This window comes from Anolis sagrei, chromosome 3 (assembly GCF_037176765.1).
Source record: "Anolis sagrei isolate rAnoSag1 chromosome 3, rAnoSag1.mat, whole genome shotgun sequence".
Classification (NCBI taxonomy): Eukaryota; Metazoa; Chordata; class Lepidosauria; order Squamata; family Dactyloidae; genus Anolis; species Anolis sagrei.
Window position 1 is genome coordinate 72,559,073 of NC_090023.1, and position 15,781 is coordinate 72,574,853.

General features: G+C 37.1%; 1 protein-coding gene across 11 annotated transcripts in view; it reads right to left on the minus strand.

Moving 5' to 3' along the window:
* The window catches only part of ERG (ETS transcription factor ERG), a 140,908-nt gene that overhangs the window by 87,769 nt on the left and 37,358 nt on the right, over nucleotides 1-15,781 (minus strand). For 9 of the 11 annotated variants that reach the window (XM_060770330.2, XM_060770335.2, XM_060770332.2 and 6 more), the window contains exon 2: nucleotides 8,504-8,590. The exons of 1 other annotated variant lie outside the window; for it this stretch is intronic. In XM_060770330.2, coding sequence (XP_060626313.2) covers nucleotides 8,504-8,542 — 39 coding nt within the window. In that variant the 5' untranslated portion in view covers nucleotides 8,543-8,590. Of the gene's footprint in view, nucleotides 1-8,503; nucleotides 8,591-15,781 lie in introns of those variants that run through there. One more of the 11 variants, XM_060770334.2, reaches the window with a different exon arrangement.

Below are 15,781 nucleotides of genomic sequence, written 5' to 3' on the forward strand. Positions count from 1 at the left end.
CAAAGAAACTAGTGAAAGGACCAATGCTTTTTGGATAAACATCTCCTGTATCAATAATTCTTAGGTTCAAGGGGCACTTCATTTAAGGAGTCACTGAAGTATCTCTTGCACTTTTGAATCATTGTTGTAGAAATGCCTTGAAAAAGAGTATTATTTATAATAATAATAATAATAATAATAATAATAACAACAACAACAACTTTATTTATATTCCATTCTATCTCCCCAAAGGGACTCAGCGTGGATTCCAAACATAAAAGGCAAACATTCAATGCCCGAATACAACAACAATACATCAATGCTAACAAAATTTATACAAACCAACATATAAATATGAATTATAACTTAACTAACTAAAATTAAATAAAAAGCACAGCCTATTATAACAGACATAAGACAAAACATTCAACATCAAATGGAAACATTGATTTCTGAAATATATTAGCTTGTAATAAATATTTTTCTCAGCATCTGTCAGTCCTTCTAATATTTTTCCAGGGGCATCAACTACCTCATTAGATGGGAAAATATAAAATAAACCAAAAAGACAAACAATACTCTCAATTAGTAAAGTTGAAAGAGGGAGCTTCCTGCCCAAAATTCAATTTTAAAAAAAAGCAGTTGATGAATATTTTCTATATCAGTGGTTCCCAACCTTTTTTTGACCAGGAACCATTGGAACAGGGGCCACTTTGACCAGGACCACTCTCCAACATTAGTACCAAAAGGGTTGCAAATCTGTTTTTGGTCAACTTTAGATTCAGTTTGGTTATTTGGGGTGCTGTTTCAGAAGACTGCATTGGAAAGACCACATCAGCCCTAGTTTCTGATACAGAACATATGCCATCCAGTAGTTGCCATGTGCTCACCTACAGAAAACCATATTTAATAATCTAGATAAGGTTCCTCAAACTAAGGCCTGGGGGCTGGATACGGCCCTCCAAGGCCATTTACCCGGCCCTCACTCAGAATCAACCTAAGTCTGATACAACTTGAAAGCACACAACAACAACATTCTAATCTCATAAGCCAAAAGCAAGCCCACTCTTCCCATTGAAATACTAATCTATATATATAAAAATGCTCTGTGCATAATGAGTACCTTAAAAACAAAGGAACCAATGAACGAAATCACACCAAATTTGGCAACAAAATGTCTCACTACACAAGGAGTGACCATCACTCAAAAATTATGATTTTGTCATTTGGGAGTTTTAGTTGCTGGGATTTATAGTTCACCTACAATCATAGGGCATTCTGAACTCCACCAATGATGGAATTGAACCAAACTTGGCACACAGAACTCCCATGACCAACAGAAAATACTGGAATGGTTTGGTGGGCATTGACCTTGAGTTTGGGGGTTGTAGTTCACCTACATCCAAAGAGGACTGTGGACACAAACAATGATGGATCTGGACCACACTTGGCACGAATATTCCATATGCCCAAATATGAACACAGATGGAGTTTGGGGCAAATAGACCTTGACATTTGGGAGTTGTAGTCACTGGGGTTCACAGTTCACGTACAATCAAAGAGCATTCTGAACCCCACCAATGACAGAATCGGGGCAAACTTCCCACACAGAACCCCAATGACCAACATAAAATATTTAAGGCCATCCAATCCAATTCCCTTCATCAGGGCAAGAAAACATAATCAAAGTCCTCCTAAGAAAGAGCCATCCAGCCATAGAGATAGATAGATAGATAGATAGATAGATAGATAGATAGATATGATTCACACACAGAGAGATATAGAATCATAGATTTGAAAGGGACCCTTAAAGAAGGACAATGATTTCTTGCATGTTCCAGGGTGGGCAAACCAGACACTCTCCACATCAACACTGACAAAGAAACAGCAAGAAATACTGTTTACCCACAAGCATAAAGAAATTACATATTTTAGAAACCAACACTTTCTCATTTCTTTATTTTCCAGATCAACAGACTGGGCCACAGCAACGCATGGCAGGGGACAGCTAGTAAGTTTATATTTGTTAAAATCGTTTTTCATTTTAATTATTGTATTATTTTAAAGTGTTTTTGCACTACAAATAAGATATGTTCAATGTGCATAGGAATTCATTCATTCATGTTTTTTTTCAAATTATAATCCAGCCCTCCAACAGTTTGAGGGACTGTGGCCCTCTGTTTAAAAGGTTTGAGGACCCCTGATCTAGAGCTTATGTGGTAGTAATAATTCTTTGTAGGGAGTCAGCCTCTCCCCTCCTGACATCCTAGATGCCTTGGCACTATAAGAGGGTTTAGCAAGACCAGTCACTCTTGTTGCTGCATGGTTTCGCGGAAACGGGGTATTAATGGTGAGGACGCAGACCATATTTTCATTCTTGCAGACTACTGGTTGGGAACCACTGTCTTATATTGAAAAAGAGTGATTGTAAAAGGGGTGGACTTGTGGTTCTCTGGATATTCTTAGATTCCACCACCTTTCCTTCCTCTACAACAACTATACTAGGAGTTGCAAGTCAACAACATCAAGTTGTCCACACTCTCAAATGTTCTTCCCCACTAGAAATTTTTAGGATTTATCTTAGTCCCAAGTAACAAGTTCCATCCATTTCAACATGCCTAGCTAGCACTAGTATTCAATTTAGCCCATGACATATGCTTATCTATGTTAATGTGCTATGCCACTTAAAAGGGGGAAGGGGGAAACCTGAGGAATGCTTGTGACAAAAGGACAAAATTTTAGCTCTTTATCCAACAGGTATATATCAGATATATATCTTGTGCTCCAGATGCAATCTGGAGCACAAGAGATCTTCACTGCTGTATCAGATCAACAGCAGTGGAAGGCCAAGGAACAGGACAAAAGGGATGCTCACAATCCTTGGATATTTAATAGGAATCATTAAAATCTATAAACGGACTCATATCAAATTTAGAATGAAGATTAAAGTAACATATTGCCCTTTGAACACATCATTAGCACTGTTCCCCATCTGGCTGTTGGCAATGATTTTTGGATAGGTTCATAAATCCTGAGAGTTATAAACAAAGAAACTGTTCTTTCTGGCTTCTTCTTCTTCTTCTTCTTCTTCTTCTTCTTCTTCTTCTTCTTCTTTCCATTGAAAAGTGAAATAGTGTTTATTGTTGACAATGAGTTCACTTTCTTAGGCACAAACTTGATGTTTCAACAGGGAAAAATACTTTACAAACGTTAAAGTCCAGGGTCCTAGGAGTTGTAAGCTGAGAAGCTTTTCCTGTTCCCTCTCTCTCAATGGCTGTGAATGCCGGAGCAAACCACAACCCCAGTTCAGTGGCCTATGTTGAAGGACAAGACCTTCCTATGGTGCCAAAAAACCAGAATGAAGGCACCTGAGATCTTCACAATGTCGTTCAGGGGGTTTGAACATAAAGTATAAGACTCAGGGGAAAAAGCCTAAGAGTTGGTGGTAAAAATGCCTTGACCAGGGGCTTTGGGCCAAGCTTTGCACACGTCCATCCAATTAGTCTTTTTTTGAGGTAAAAAAGGTGAGAGAGATACCTTTCCTTTCTCCCTTGGAAGGGGTGGAGCCTAAACAAATGAACTGGGGAAACAAGCCAATTGGTGCACAACAACAATAAATTGACAGCTATAATAACCAATGAAATTTAACTATACATATACAAGGTAGACAGGAATAAAATGACAGTTTAAATCCTGCAACTAACAATACTACATATATGTGGCACCACACACGCCGTCACAAGAAAGTTATTTCATGCATGAAAGCCAACAATGGGAACTACAGATAAATTCAACTTCTTCAATTACAAGTCACAACCACAGTCTGTAATAAAACTAATGATTTGGTGGGAAATATAGTCCAATCTTAAAGTGTATTTATTCCAAGAAAGATCCACCATTTAGACGTCTGATCTTTCTTGGAATGAGCACATATTAGGATTGGACTATATTTCCACCAATTTCCTACTGAATTGGTGGAAAATATAGTCCAATCCTAAAATGTAATCATTTCAAAAAAGATCGAAAGTCTAAAAAAGTCCAACTGGATATCCTTTATTGTACCTTTTGTTCTGGAAATAGTATTCATAGTACTTTTCATATCATGGGCCAGCTAGCAAAATTAACAATAAGGAAAGCAGGAGACCTATATGTTCAGCTGAAGTAGAGAAACAGGACAGCTGTGATTTAAAAAATGCTCTTGTTTGGAATGCAGTGGGAATGTAAACAAGAGCAACTTGTACCACCTAGCTGGATAGGACTGGCTAGTTTAGGGTTACCTAGATCTCTGCAAACTGTTGTCCAGTAGAGTTGTCTCCATTCTAACTACTTCAGGGCAGCCCCTGGTTTGATAATATCTGGGTCCTGCCTGAAAAACTGACACCAGAACAGAAGGAGAAGCATGACAAGACAGTGAACATAATAATGAGAATGCAACCCACTAAGTGCTCTTTGATCTTGGCCACCAACCTGATGATGAAAGAAAATGGGGGAAAGAAGAACAGAAGAGGATCCTGTAGGTGGGAAAGAATGCACCTGATAGGGATTCACCCCCCTCGTATTTTGCTGCAATACACTGGACACTTTTTGTTGGCAGTGGAGGCAGAGGCCTTTTTTTTTGCCAAGATTGGACATCAACAAAGACCTGAAGCATGTTGGCTATCTACTTGGGGTCTCTCTATTGTTGTTCACCAGGAGAGGAAGACAGCTTATTCTGCTTCTAAGTTTGTTCTGTTTCTTTCTATTCTGTCATATTTGCCTGTCATATAATAAAATAATTGACTTCTAACTCACTATTGCGCTTATTGTCTCTGAAGTCTCTAATAAACCTTTCCCTCTTGGCCAGACACACTGGAAACTGTGTACAAAAATGAATTGTAGAAGGGGAAATTCATACATTAGGAAAATGCATACATTAGGAAAATCTTCTATATTATTGGGTTCAAATTTATACAATGCAAGTTTGTTTATCCTTGCCAATGAGGGTTTCAAAAAGGGGTTCCTTCTCATGCTAGATAACTGAAAATAGATTTAGATAAATTTTGTTTTTTTATTTAATGAGTAAATTATACTTAATAGCTACTGCTGCTTGTTATTAATGTATAGCAGAACAAAGAAGTTAAATAAATGCCAATAAATGGCAGTTATCATTGTACATGTAAATGAATGTTAAGCTCTAGCCTTTTGGATAACATTTGTGGGTTTTTTGCCATTTTGAAGAGCTTCTGCTTGGGTCACATTTTTAACAATGAAGAAAATATAAATTTACATAAATTTACATAAAGGATAGGTAGATTAATGGCAAAGCCTTTGATTTCAGAGTAATATGCATATAACTCATTTATTATATTAACTTTGTGTTTGATACTTTATTTTACAAAGCAAATTTTATGAGTGAAATCAAACTCTGTTAAAACGTATATCCTGATCAGTTTTAGGCAATCCAATCCTCATTCAAAATACTGCAATAATAGAGCACCAGAGAAGTAAACAGAACCTGGTTGGCTCTGCTTTTATAAACACATGGAAATACTCATTTTTAATGCCTGATACATGAAAGCATGTAGATTTCCACTTTGATATGACAACTCCTTTACAGAAAATGTCTTTGTACCATGCTGTGTAAGCCTACAGAGGAAATCCAGTCCTTCCAAAATGGAGTAATATAATATTAAAAATATTTCTGAAGACATGAAAGAAGATTCAAGTCATTCTGCACTTATGGATGGCAATCACATGCAGGATGAATATATTTATATTTACATTGTATTTTTTCACCCTGTGTTATAACGTTACTTTACAGTAGCAAAGGGCAACTGTGGCAGAGGCCAATTTTTGCATTTTGACCAGCGCAAAATGCATCTTGGAAGAACTGGAAGCTTGTTTCCAGTTTGTACTTTTGGGATTTGTGGTCAGTTTGCAGCTGATTTGGGAGATGTCAGGAGAAGGGAGTAAAGAATAAGCTACCACTCACTACATGAGCAAAGTTAGCCATTTTGGGGCCACCATTCTTTCATTTTCTTTCCTTTTTGGGACAGGGTTTTGGATCTTGGGTGCACTTAAGAAGCCACAAAGAAGTAATTGGGCCTGCTAACCACACTTTATACATTTTCCAGAGTGAGATATACAGAATTATGTGGAGTGTTTTTTTCTCATAACTAGAAGAGAAGAGTTATTTTTAAAACATATTTTGTGAGCCAATATATTTAGAAATGTATAATATGAAAAAATAAGAAATGTATACTTAACAACATATTTTTGGAAGAAGATATATATTCTTTTAAATATTCATAGAATAGAATGAAAATGCAGCTTAATAGGTGTATGATTTTAAATGAAGTTTTACAAACTGTCTTACAGCCTAATCCAAAAACCAGCTATGATACAATGTGTGGCAACAGGTATGTTCAGTTCCTCAACCTCTGACTATATCAAGGGCTGTGACCTGTTTCTAAGTGCACCAGCATCATAAGGAATATGACAGGACGGAAACTAATCCCAATGCAGCATCACAAGGAGGAGGCTGACTCTCATGGAGGTTCTGTACCTTGTAAAAATATTGATGTTATACAATTCCATACACATTTCTAAATATTCATGTCTACATACATATGTCATCTACACTTTACAATAATGATTTGAGGCACCTGTGCTTCCAGAACCAATTGTAATATTCAGACTTTTCCTCATACTGCCGTGAGCTTCTCTTTTCAATGCAGTCTGAAAATACATCTACCGAAATGTAAGCTACAATTGTAAAATTAACTCTTTGGGAAATGTTGGCAGACTGCACTTCATTCAATACTTTAAATATTACATTTGGCTCAAAAACAAAGCAAAACTAAACAACCTCACCAAACTGCCTAAAATCCAAAAGACATAGATATTCCAATTGTTACAATCCATACTTCAGTTTGTTTGTATGTCAGTATAACATGAAGTTATTTCTTATATATTCTTCAAAAATAAAAAAACCTTCAAAAAACTCTTTTTGCATCTGTTCACTTTTTTTGATGTATTGTATTGAGAACATATATCAGAGTTGCAGGACAGAACCCAAAACTATTGTGACAAATTTTATGTAAATGCACTAATAAAAGAAAGAATTTATGCATTTATTATTTATAACAAAAATGAAATAAAAGCAAAGTAAAGTTGCAAATACAGTTCTGATGACTGCTGAAATCTGGGTGCCCACACTCAAATCTAAATTGAGGAGTATGCTGAAGCTCAGGACTTCCTATTCCCTGACCTACATTTTGACTGACCAGGAGGACTTCTGTTTGTGACCGAAATAATCACTTTAAAAATGCAATCATGTTTTTTAATAGTTAACATGCCCAACATTCGCTCAGTGAGAAATATTGTTTTAAATGCCCCAGCTATTCCAGTACTGGTTGGTTGTGGGGGAGAGAGCTACTTTAATACTGATGTTTATTTTTAATATCAAACGAATATGAAAGAATATTCTGTGAAATGTACTATCCAGATACTGTAAAAACTCAAATCAGAAGGGTTTTTTTTAAAAAGAATTGATTACGCAGATTTTGGAAAGATAAAGCAATGTCACCTCAAGGCCAAATGAAGGCATTTTACTGCATGAAATGAAGAACAAAATGACACTCTTCTCATTCATTTCCTTATACAGCAGTGAACTGTTCCTCCAGATGACACTTCCAGCAACCAGAAACAATAATCCATACATCTAATGATTGAAGGCTAGACTATCAGCATAGAAGTGATGATCCTCCACCATAAACTTCGCTGGACTGATCATAATGTTTGAATGCCTGATCACCATCTCCCAAAGCAGTTACTATACTCTCAGCTACAAACCCACCACTAAGATCCTACACTTGGAAGACAATCATACTCGGACACGAGTGATCACCAGTGATGATGAAGGCTAGCTAATGAGTCAAGCTGCATGATGTTTCTTGCTGCCACCTCCAGGCATTTGCTGCTTGAGGCAATCAACATGCTGTGTCTGGAGGATGGACCAATACTGATATGCCATTTCTTTATTTTAAAAGACCCTTCCTCATTTCTGTCATGGTCAAAAACAACCTAGCATGCTGGAAGATAAGAACAACTTTGACAGGGAAAAGATCTAAGAAAAGTGAACAGAGAGCTCTCTCACCTCCTCTTCTTCCATTTTTTTCCAACTGCATTTTAGACTTGACCCTTACCAAGGTCAAAGAGGTAACCTGAGAAAGTGGGACAGAACTAAGAAGCACATCAACTGATCTGGCTTCCTTTGATCTCTCTCATATGCAAGGTCAATGCTTCAATGAAAAAGGTATCAGCCAGGCCCGATCCCTGAACATAGGACAGATAGATAGATAGATAGATAGATAGATAGATAGATAGATAGAGATAGATGATTAATGGTGAGAGGTTCTTCTGTAGTAACTTCCTGCTCCCTTCCTCTGATCTCCTCTTAACACAACTGTTTTGATATGTTTTTGGAAGAAGGAACAAAAAAGGCACGAGCTATCAATACATCTGTAATAAACACAAAACTTACCTTGATATGAGCTGCTGGATCTGGGACAGTCTGAATCATGTCCTTTAACAGCCAGTGTGTATACCAGAAGGTCAAACCCACAGGTAACTGCAGACCAAAGAAAACAAAATCAAGTATAAAGATTTTTAAAGCATGGTTTATAGACAAACTGGACAAGTTATAATCCATCTGTTCTACATGGAAAATCCATATTGATTGTGCCAACCACATTGGCATAATTTTACATAATTTTGAAGCAGTTTTGTTCTTCTCTTGATTCCTCCATTGGGCATATTCAAATCCAAGCCTTGATAACTGATGAAATTTGGCTTGTCTCTTCTGTAAAATGTAAAACAGGACACTCACAGGAAAAGAATGTGGAAGAAATTATTTTGGACTATTTTAGCAAACCTTATTTCAACGAAGGCATACTCTTCAGTTTCGGTTGATCACTATTTATAAAGCACTCAGTTCCTGTTAGAAGCTACACAAATTCAAAAAGCAAGACACAAGATTGCCTTCCTTATAATAACTACAAGGCTTATCTTCTAAGCTTGTGCTACCTTGGTAGAGCCTTTCATGTAGTCAAAGGCAAAGCCTGGAAGATCCTCTGAAATACCACAAAAATCACAGAAATGCATTTGATTACTCCAATATATATTATTATGCTCATACACATTAACCCTCATAGATCTCACTACTATGAAATAATGCAATTTCATTTTTATCCCCTAAAAAGATATAGTCAAACAAATGCAGTCATACTGTGTTTCTTTTATGAGAGACATGCAAGTAAAGTGAATGGTCATGAATTCCTTGTCGGTTTTTGTTGGCACCTGGATGCTTTATTTCAATAGCAACATTTGTTTTCTTTCCCAATCTTCTATAAGATTTTTATCATTATAAACTTCCAATGGCAACATAGTCCTAAAGCCTTAAACATTTTATTGCAATTCAAATAAATAATTTAAAAACCAAAAGCATTTTGAATTTGTGTGGATATTAATTCACTGTTTTAGATTAGTACTGAGTACTTAATTTCATCTGGCTGATGTTTTACACTGGTGTTTCTCAGTCTTTGCTCCCTCAGATGTTTTGGACTTCAGCTCCCAGAATTCCTAACAGCTGGTAAGATGGCTGGGATTTCTGGAAGTTGAAGTCCAAAACAGCTGGAGGAGCACATATTGAGAAACACTGTTTTGCACTATCATAGTTTTCAAAGTTGCTTGTTAGTCTATGAACAAAACCAGCATCCTTTTACTACCTCCTCAGTTTTCTTTTCTGTCACTAAACTATAAGTCTACTTTAACCCATTAACCCATTTCAAAAGAGGACTCTGATTCAGAAAGGAAAAGGTAAAGGTTTCCCCTAACATTAAGTTTAGAGTGTCCAACCCTGGGGAGTGGTGCTCATTTCCATTTCTGAGCCGAAGAGCCAGCATTGTCTGTAGATGTCTCCAATGTCATGTGGCCGGCATGACTGTATGGAATGCCGTTGCCTTCCTACAGAAGCGGTTCCTATTCATCTACTCACATTTGCATATTTTTGAACTGCTCGGTTGGCAGAAGCTGGGGCTAACAGCGGGAGCTCAACCCGTTCCCTGGATTTGAACCACCAACCTTTCAGTCAGCAAGTTCTGCAGCTCAGGAGTTTAACCTGCTACACCACTCAGAATGAATAGTGTCATATATAATCTAGTCCACCCCCTAGATGGCCCATGTGGTCTCTTTCAACTGTATGATTCTATGAAGACTACTCTCTTTAAGTTCTCACTTACTTTAACTGAAATAACTTTCCAGTAGATTGTTCCCTGGATTATCTGATATTAACAGAATAGCATGCAGTGAAATGTATTTTGTATTAAGTTTCTATATTGATAGCTTTTTTATTTATTATGATGAAATCTGTGATCCATAATGAGTTTCTATTATGTATAGATCCAAACCTGATCCTAAAGAAATCAACAGCATACACCATTTTATAACCTAGATCAATAGTCACAGTGTAGTAAGAATGAGCAAGGACCTAGATTCAATTCAGTACTGGTTGAAGGCTGCCACCCCCCACCCCCCTGTGGAGAGTCCCCTCATACTTAACAACTTCATTTTCTCCAGCCTGAGAAGTGCTGCACCTATTTAATCTGACTGCTTCACATGGGAGAGGATTTCATTGGAGCATCTTTTTGAATAATTTACCCCTGTAAATTTCTGTGAATTTGGAAGGAACAGAACATGAATTGTAAACCATTTAAATGAGGGATAAAGCAAACCTGACAAGTCACCCACCTCTACCATGCAAGCAAAGTTTTTATTTATGCAATTACGATTGCAGCATCTCAGGCTATGGTACAAAAACAGGTCACCTTGTTCTTTTAATGTTTGGCTGCTTCACAAATTTGCTAATTTCATTTTGCACCAAACAATCCATTCTGATTTAAATAACACCATTCTTTGTGTGTTATAGAGTGGTTATTCTTAGCTCCTTAAATGTCACTTATTAAACAGTTGAGCTTATGAATTTGGAAATGCCAAATATGTCAGAAAATGCCAGAGAACTGTCTGAAAGAGGAGTAGGTATACTGCTGTGTGGCTCTTATTTCACATTTTGGTTTTACAGCCACTGGAAAAAATGTGAAAATGCGTCAAAGAAAATCTTAATTCTGTATAGTTGCTGATTTTTGTCATCACAGAACATGCAAATGTTGCCATAGATGAATAATGCATACTATTATTAGATTCATATACCCTACTTTCCAAATTTCTTCAAAAAATTTAAACTCAGATAATCAGAATGATTTCTTCATAACGCAATAATGACTAACATGCTCCTGTAAATCTGGTTTTGCTTAATGAAAGATGGGGTGTTTCCTAAAGTTCACCTCAATTACCTGAATGTGAAAATGTTCCACAGCTAGGACCATATGCCCCAAGTTGAGCTTTAAAACTAATAATCATATAAAATTGCTCTGATAGCCTAATTCTGGTGGCCGTAATGACATTATAATGACAATGCATGAGATTAAATATTAAAAGCACAGGACTAAGAATCACATGACATGGAAAGTGGCTGGAATTCTTGACTTGAAAATATGCCAAAATGGAGACTCAATTGAGTGGGAGTAATAGTGCCGGGTAAATTCCATCATTCCCTTCCAAACCATATCCTTTGAAGCTGCCATTGGCCCAATGTGTGTATCTGTGTGGGTGGGTGAGAGATCTGTAATGTGACAAGACTTTTTTCAACCAGTAAAGTTAAGCTAATGTAAATCTGAAGTGAAATGGTATAGCAAGCTCTCAAGGTTGCTCTCTCATCTGTTTGAGTCCAAACAAGGTTACAGTCTCTTCTACAGAAAATGACATTGAACTATGGTTGGAAAATATTACCCTCTCCCCCCCCCCCCCCGCCATCTTTGACACATATTTGGTCCCAAAAATGCTAGAGCTCATACAAATTCCATGTGCTATTTATCACATGCCAGAAAATTACTGGACCAGATTATCATTAACACTCTCGATTTGGCATCCGTTACATCTACAAAATGCACATGTTGCTCTATATGAACTAGGTTGTCATAGAGTGGTATACTATGCAAAGTGAATTGGGTTATTTTTATTAAATAGTATGTCTCTCAGATATCAACAACAACAAAAATTCAAATTATCTGCGCTATTCTCTAATGCACATTCTTTAAAAGTAGATTTTAGCAGAATTAGTGCAGCCCTACTTTTTAACTAAATTAAGTGGTTCCCTCAAGTAGATTCTGGATGGTGTGTACAGCTAACTGGGAAACCATATTCAATTTTCTCAGATTTCAAAGACAAAAATTGAAAAGCTTGCCCTTTATCACAGAAGAAAGGTTGTGGAGAGTTGTAAGAGAGGCCAGTACTGTTCTTAGTCCAGCTGATTTTAGAAACTGACTCAAGGGGAAAGTAAATGGACCCAGAATCTGGTGAAACACAGCCATGCAGGAATTATGGTCATCCAAAATTAGGGAGAAAGAACAAACGTTGATGGGAAAATGCACCCAGCCATTGCCAAAGTTACCTATACCAGATATGGTCCTATGTTGATGAAGCAGTTTGTGGAAATATCAAAGCCACTCCAGTTATGACCTTTTTGTAAATGTCCATGCCTTTGCTGTAGGATTTGTGTAACATGGATCATCATGTTGGCCCAGGCCTGTTCTATTTGGCATAATGTATACACAAATACCAGCTCTCTGCAGACCCCTTCAGTTGTCCCTGGCTTTTGGATATGCGGATGCATATCCAGGCACAACACAAAAATCTTCATGCTCCGCCACTATGCTCTACTAAAAGCAGGAAATGTGTGGAGATGGGCACATAGGCTCACTCACAAAACTCAAACTTTGTCTTCCTCCATTGCCTCATATCTTGAGATGTGGCAGCCCCAGAGAGGGAAGCTATGATATCTCACAGCAAACTATGTCTCTCTGTTCAAGACAAAGCTCTCATCAAGGCATCAAAATACAGACACATTAATTTTCTTTTCTCTGTTTGATAAGGTGCACAATGAAGTTACACCACAAGTTTTTAAGTAAAATCAAATTATCAGCATTAGTTTTTGTAAACTGAAATGATGGTTGGACATCTAGTGCTTCATTTTAGACAGCAATATGCTTTTGAGTGGCCCTGAAATGGAAATATAAGGAGGAAATATTCTGATAAAAAACCCCAAATACTATTACATCAGCACTGAATGTCAAAAGGGAAAGAATATGTCCACCCCTGAGAGGGAGGCAATTGTCTTGGTGCGAGTGGTCACAATGAAAACTAAGGAACACTGGGAGACAGGCCAACTAAAAGTAAATCTACAGAGCGGATACTGGAAATGGCAGTTGTCAATGAAAGTTACTGAAACATTCTCTTTCCACCTCTTTTTCTAAGTGCAGAGTTTGTAGAGAAGGAAAGAGAAAATGTCATTAGTGCTCTTGTACTATGAAATTGTTTACCATAAGTATTGTGATGGCCACAAACCCAGGTGGGTTGAAAAGGGAATAACATTATCAGTGGCTGCTAGTGATGATGACATCTGATGGCTACATATTACTTGAACCAATGTCAGACAAAATATGCCTTTGTATGCCAGTTACAGGGGGAAATGAGTTAGAGAGGATGAAAGGAGCAATTGAAAAACATTAATTTGGGGGTCCAAAATAGAAATGGGGGTCAATGAGACATGTGAACATTAAATTTTCATCTGGAAAGACCCCAGGTCATTTTTGTATCCCACACTAGGGACCTCATCACATTGCCGTATACTCGGTTTTTAAGTCTTTTGGCATATGATTGCCAATAGTTGCCGTCACATGACATCTGTCCCCTTTCATCAGCGTCCTGTTGTAAACCATCTGCAAAAGGTCTCAGAAACAGAAACTGAACACAAAATTGAAGTTGTGTTTATTACTTCAGAGCAATTCAAAGGCACAGACTTTTCTGTGTAATTCTACATCCGTATGCACCCCTATCAGTTGTGCTGTAACATCTTCTTGGGGACATGTTTGGGTACGATTCTGATGATGGAAGCAGCCACCATTTCTATTTCAGTGATTGCTGTGGAAAGACTGTTTCCTAATTATAAGTATTATTAGTTTAAAGTATAATTTGTAATATTATAAGCCACGATAGATAGTTAGATAGGTAGATAGGTAGATAGATAGATAGATAGATAGATAGATAGATAGATAGGTAGATAGATAGATAATAAAAATGTTGTTTCTATAGTTTTGAAAACTGAAAACTATCCATTGTATCACTCTGACACCTACAGAATTTTGAATTCATTCTTCCAAAGGTCATTTAGTTTATTTAGATTTTAAACATATTGTTACTATACAGAACTTCTGAAGTTGCAACATCTGTGTTTTGTTGCACCATATTATGAGGACTTTTATAAACGTCTCAGGGTAAAAGTAAATGCTATAAGAAATGTGCAACCCCTGCAATTAGGCCCTTTCCCCACTCACAATAGTTTTTCTTCAGTGGGTTTGCAAATGAGCTTTTATTTTTCTCCTAATGAGCAAGCAGGAAGCATACCGAATGCAAGATACAAAGCTGAAGAAAACCAAAGTATTACAAACAGCCGTCTTTATGCCTCATCAATTGTGGGAAGACTGACTTTGGTTGCCTTCACTCATACAGGACATGTAGTCAGAACCCCCTTCTCTACTTGTAGCAAAAGTAGTGAGAGAGAAGATGTAAGGGATTCAGTGAACAAATACTAATGCTTACTTGAAAATATTCCAGTGTACATACACACACACATGTCCACTGCTCTGGAGAGGCATTATATTTTTCATGATAGCTGGATGATTTGAGGAAATCTAGTTGAAAAAAGGTTATCTTTTCTGTGCGGCCAAGAAGGTGCTGTGATAGGGTCACTTTACTGTCAACATAGGTTGGAAACAACTTGAAGTCACACAACAACAATAATGAACTACATAGTGATGCCTTTGAAAAGTGCTCAGGAACATCAATTGGCAAAAAAAAAAAGAAGAAAAAAGGGAAAAAAGGGGGGGGGGAGTTGAAGCCAGATGGTTAACTGGGGCTGGATACAGGGAAAATGTAGCTCCCTTGTTCCAACAGCACCACTTCCAGACACAATTCAAAGTGCTTGTTATGTCCTATACATTTCTATATAGCTCAGATCCAGGTTATGTGAAGATCCATGTGCTCCATATGTAGGAGATTGCCTGAACATTTAGTTCTTTAGTGGCGACTCTTGTCTCTGTCCCACCACCTCCTGAGGCACATGGGAGAGAGAAGCCTCTCTGGGTGGTTGCTCATGAGGGAAACTATCAGAAGGCACCCTGCTTCAGGTTTTCCACAATTAGTGATTTTTTTTTCTGTTCAAGCTGGCTTTTAGAAAGTAAGTGCAAAGGCTATAAATAGTATGTTTTCTGGTTGTTAGCTTTTGCATTTTGGTGGATTTTTATTAAAGACACTTAATTCTATAGATTATTTGAGTCCATTCTGACCACTTTTTTCTATATTTTTACAAAGTTACTTATATTTTTGTATAAGCTGCCTTGAGTTCCAATATTTGGGGAAAGTCAGGTTCTAAAATATATATATTATATAAACAAAGTTATATAAGCAGCAGAAATATTTGGAAAACAAATTTATTACAATACCCTTGGCAGGTGAGATCTGTGATTCTCTTCAGAATTTCTCCATGCTCTTTTTTTTAAGTAATTAAAAACTGTGTATCAATATTTTATCCCTTATTACGTATATGAATAAATGTAGCTATATGAAAGGATTTTTTTTCTAACATTGC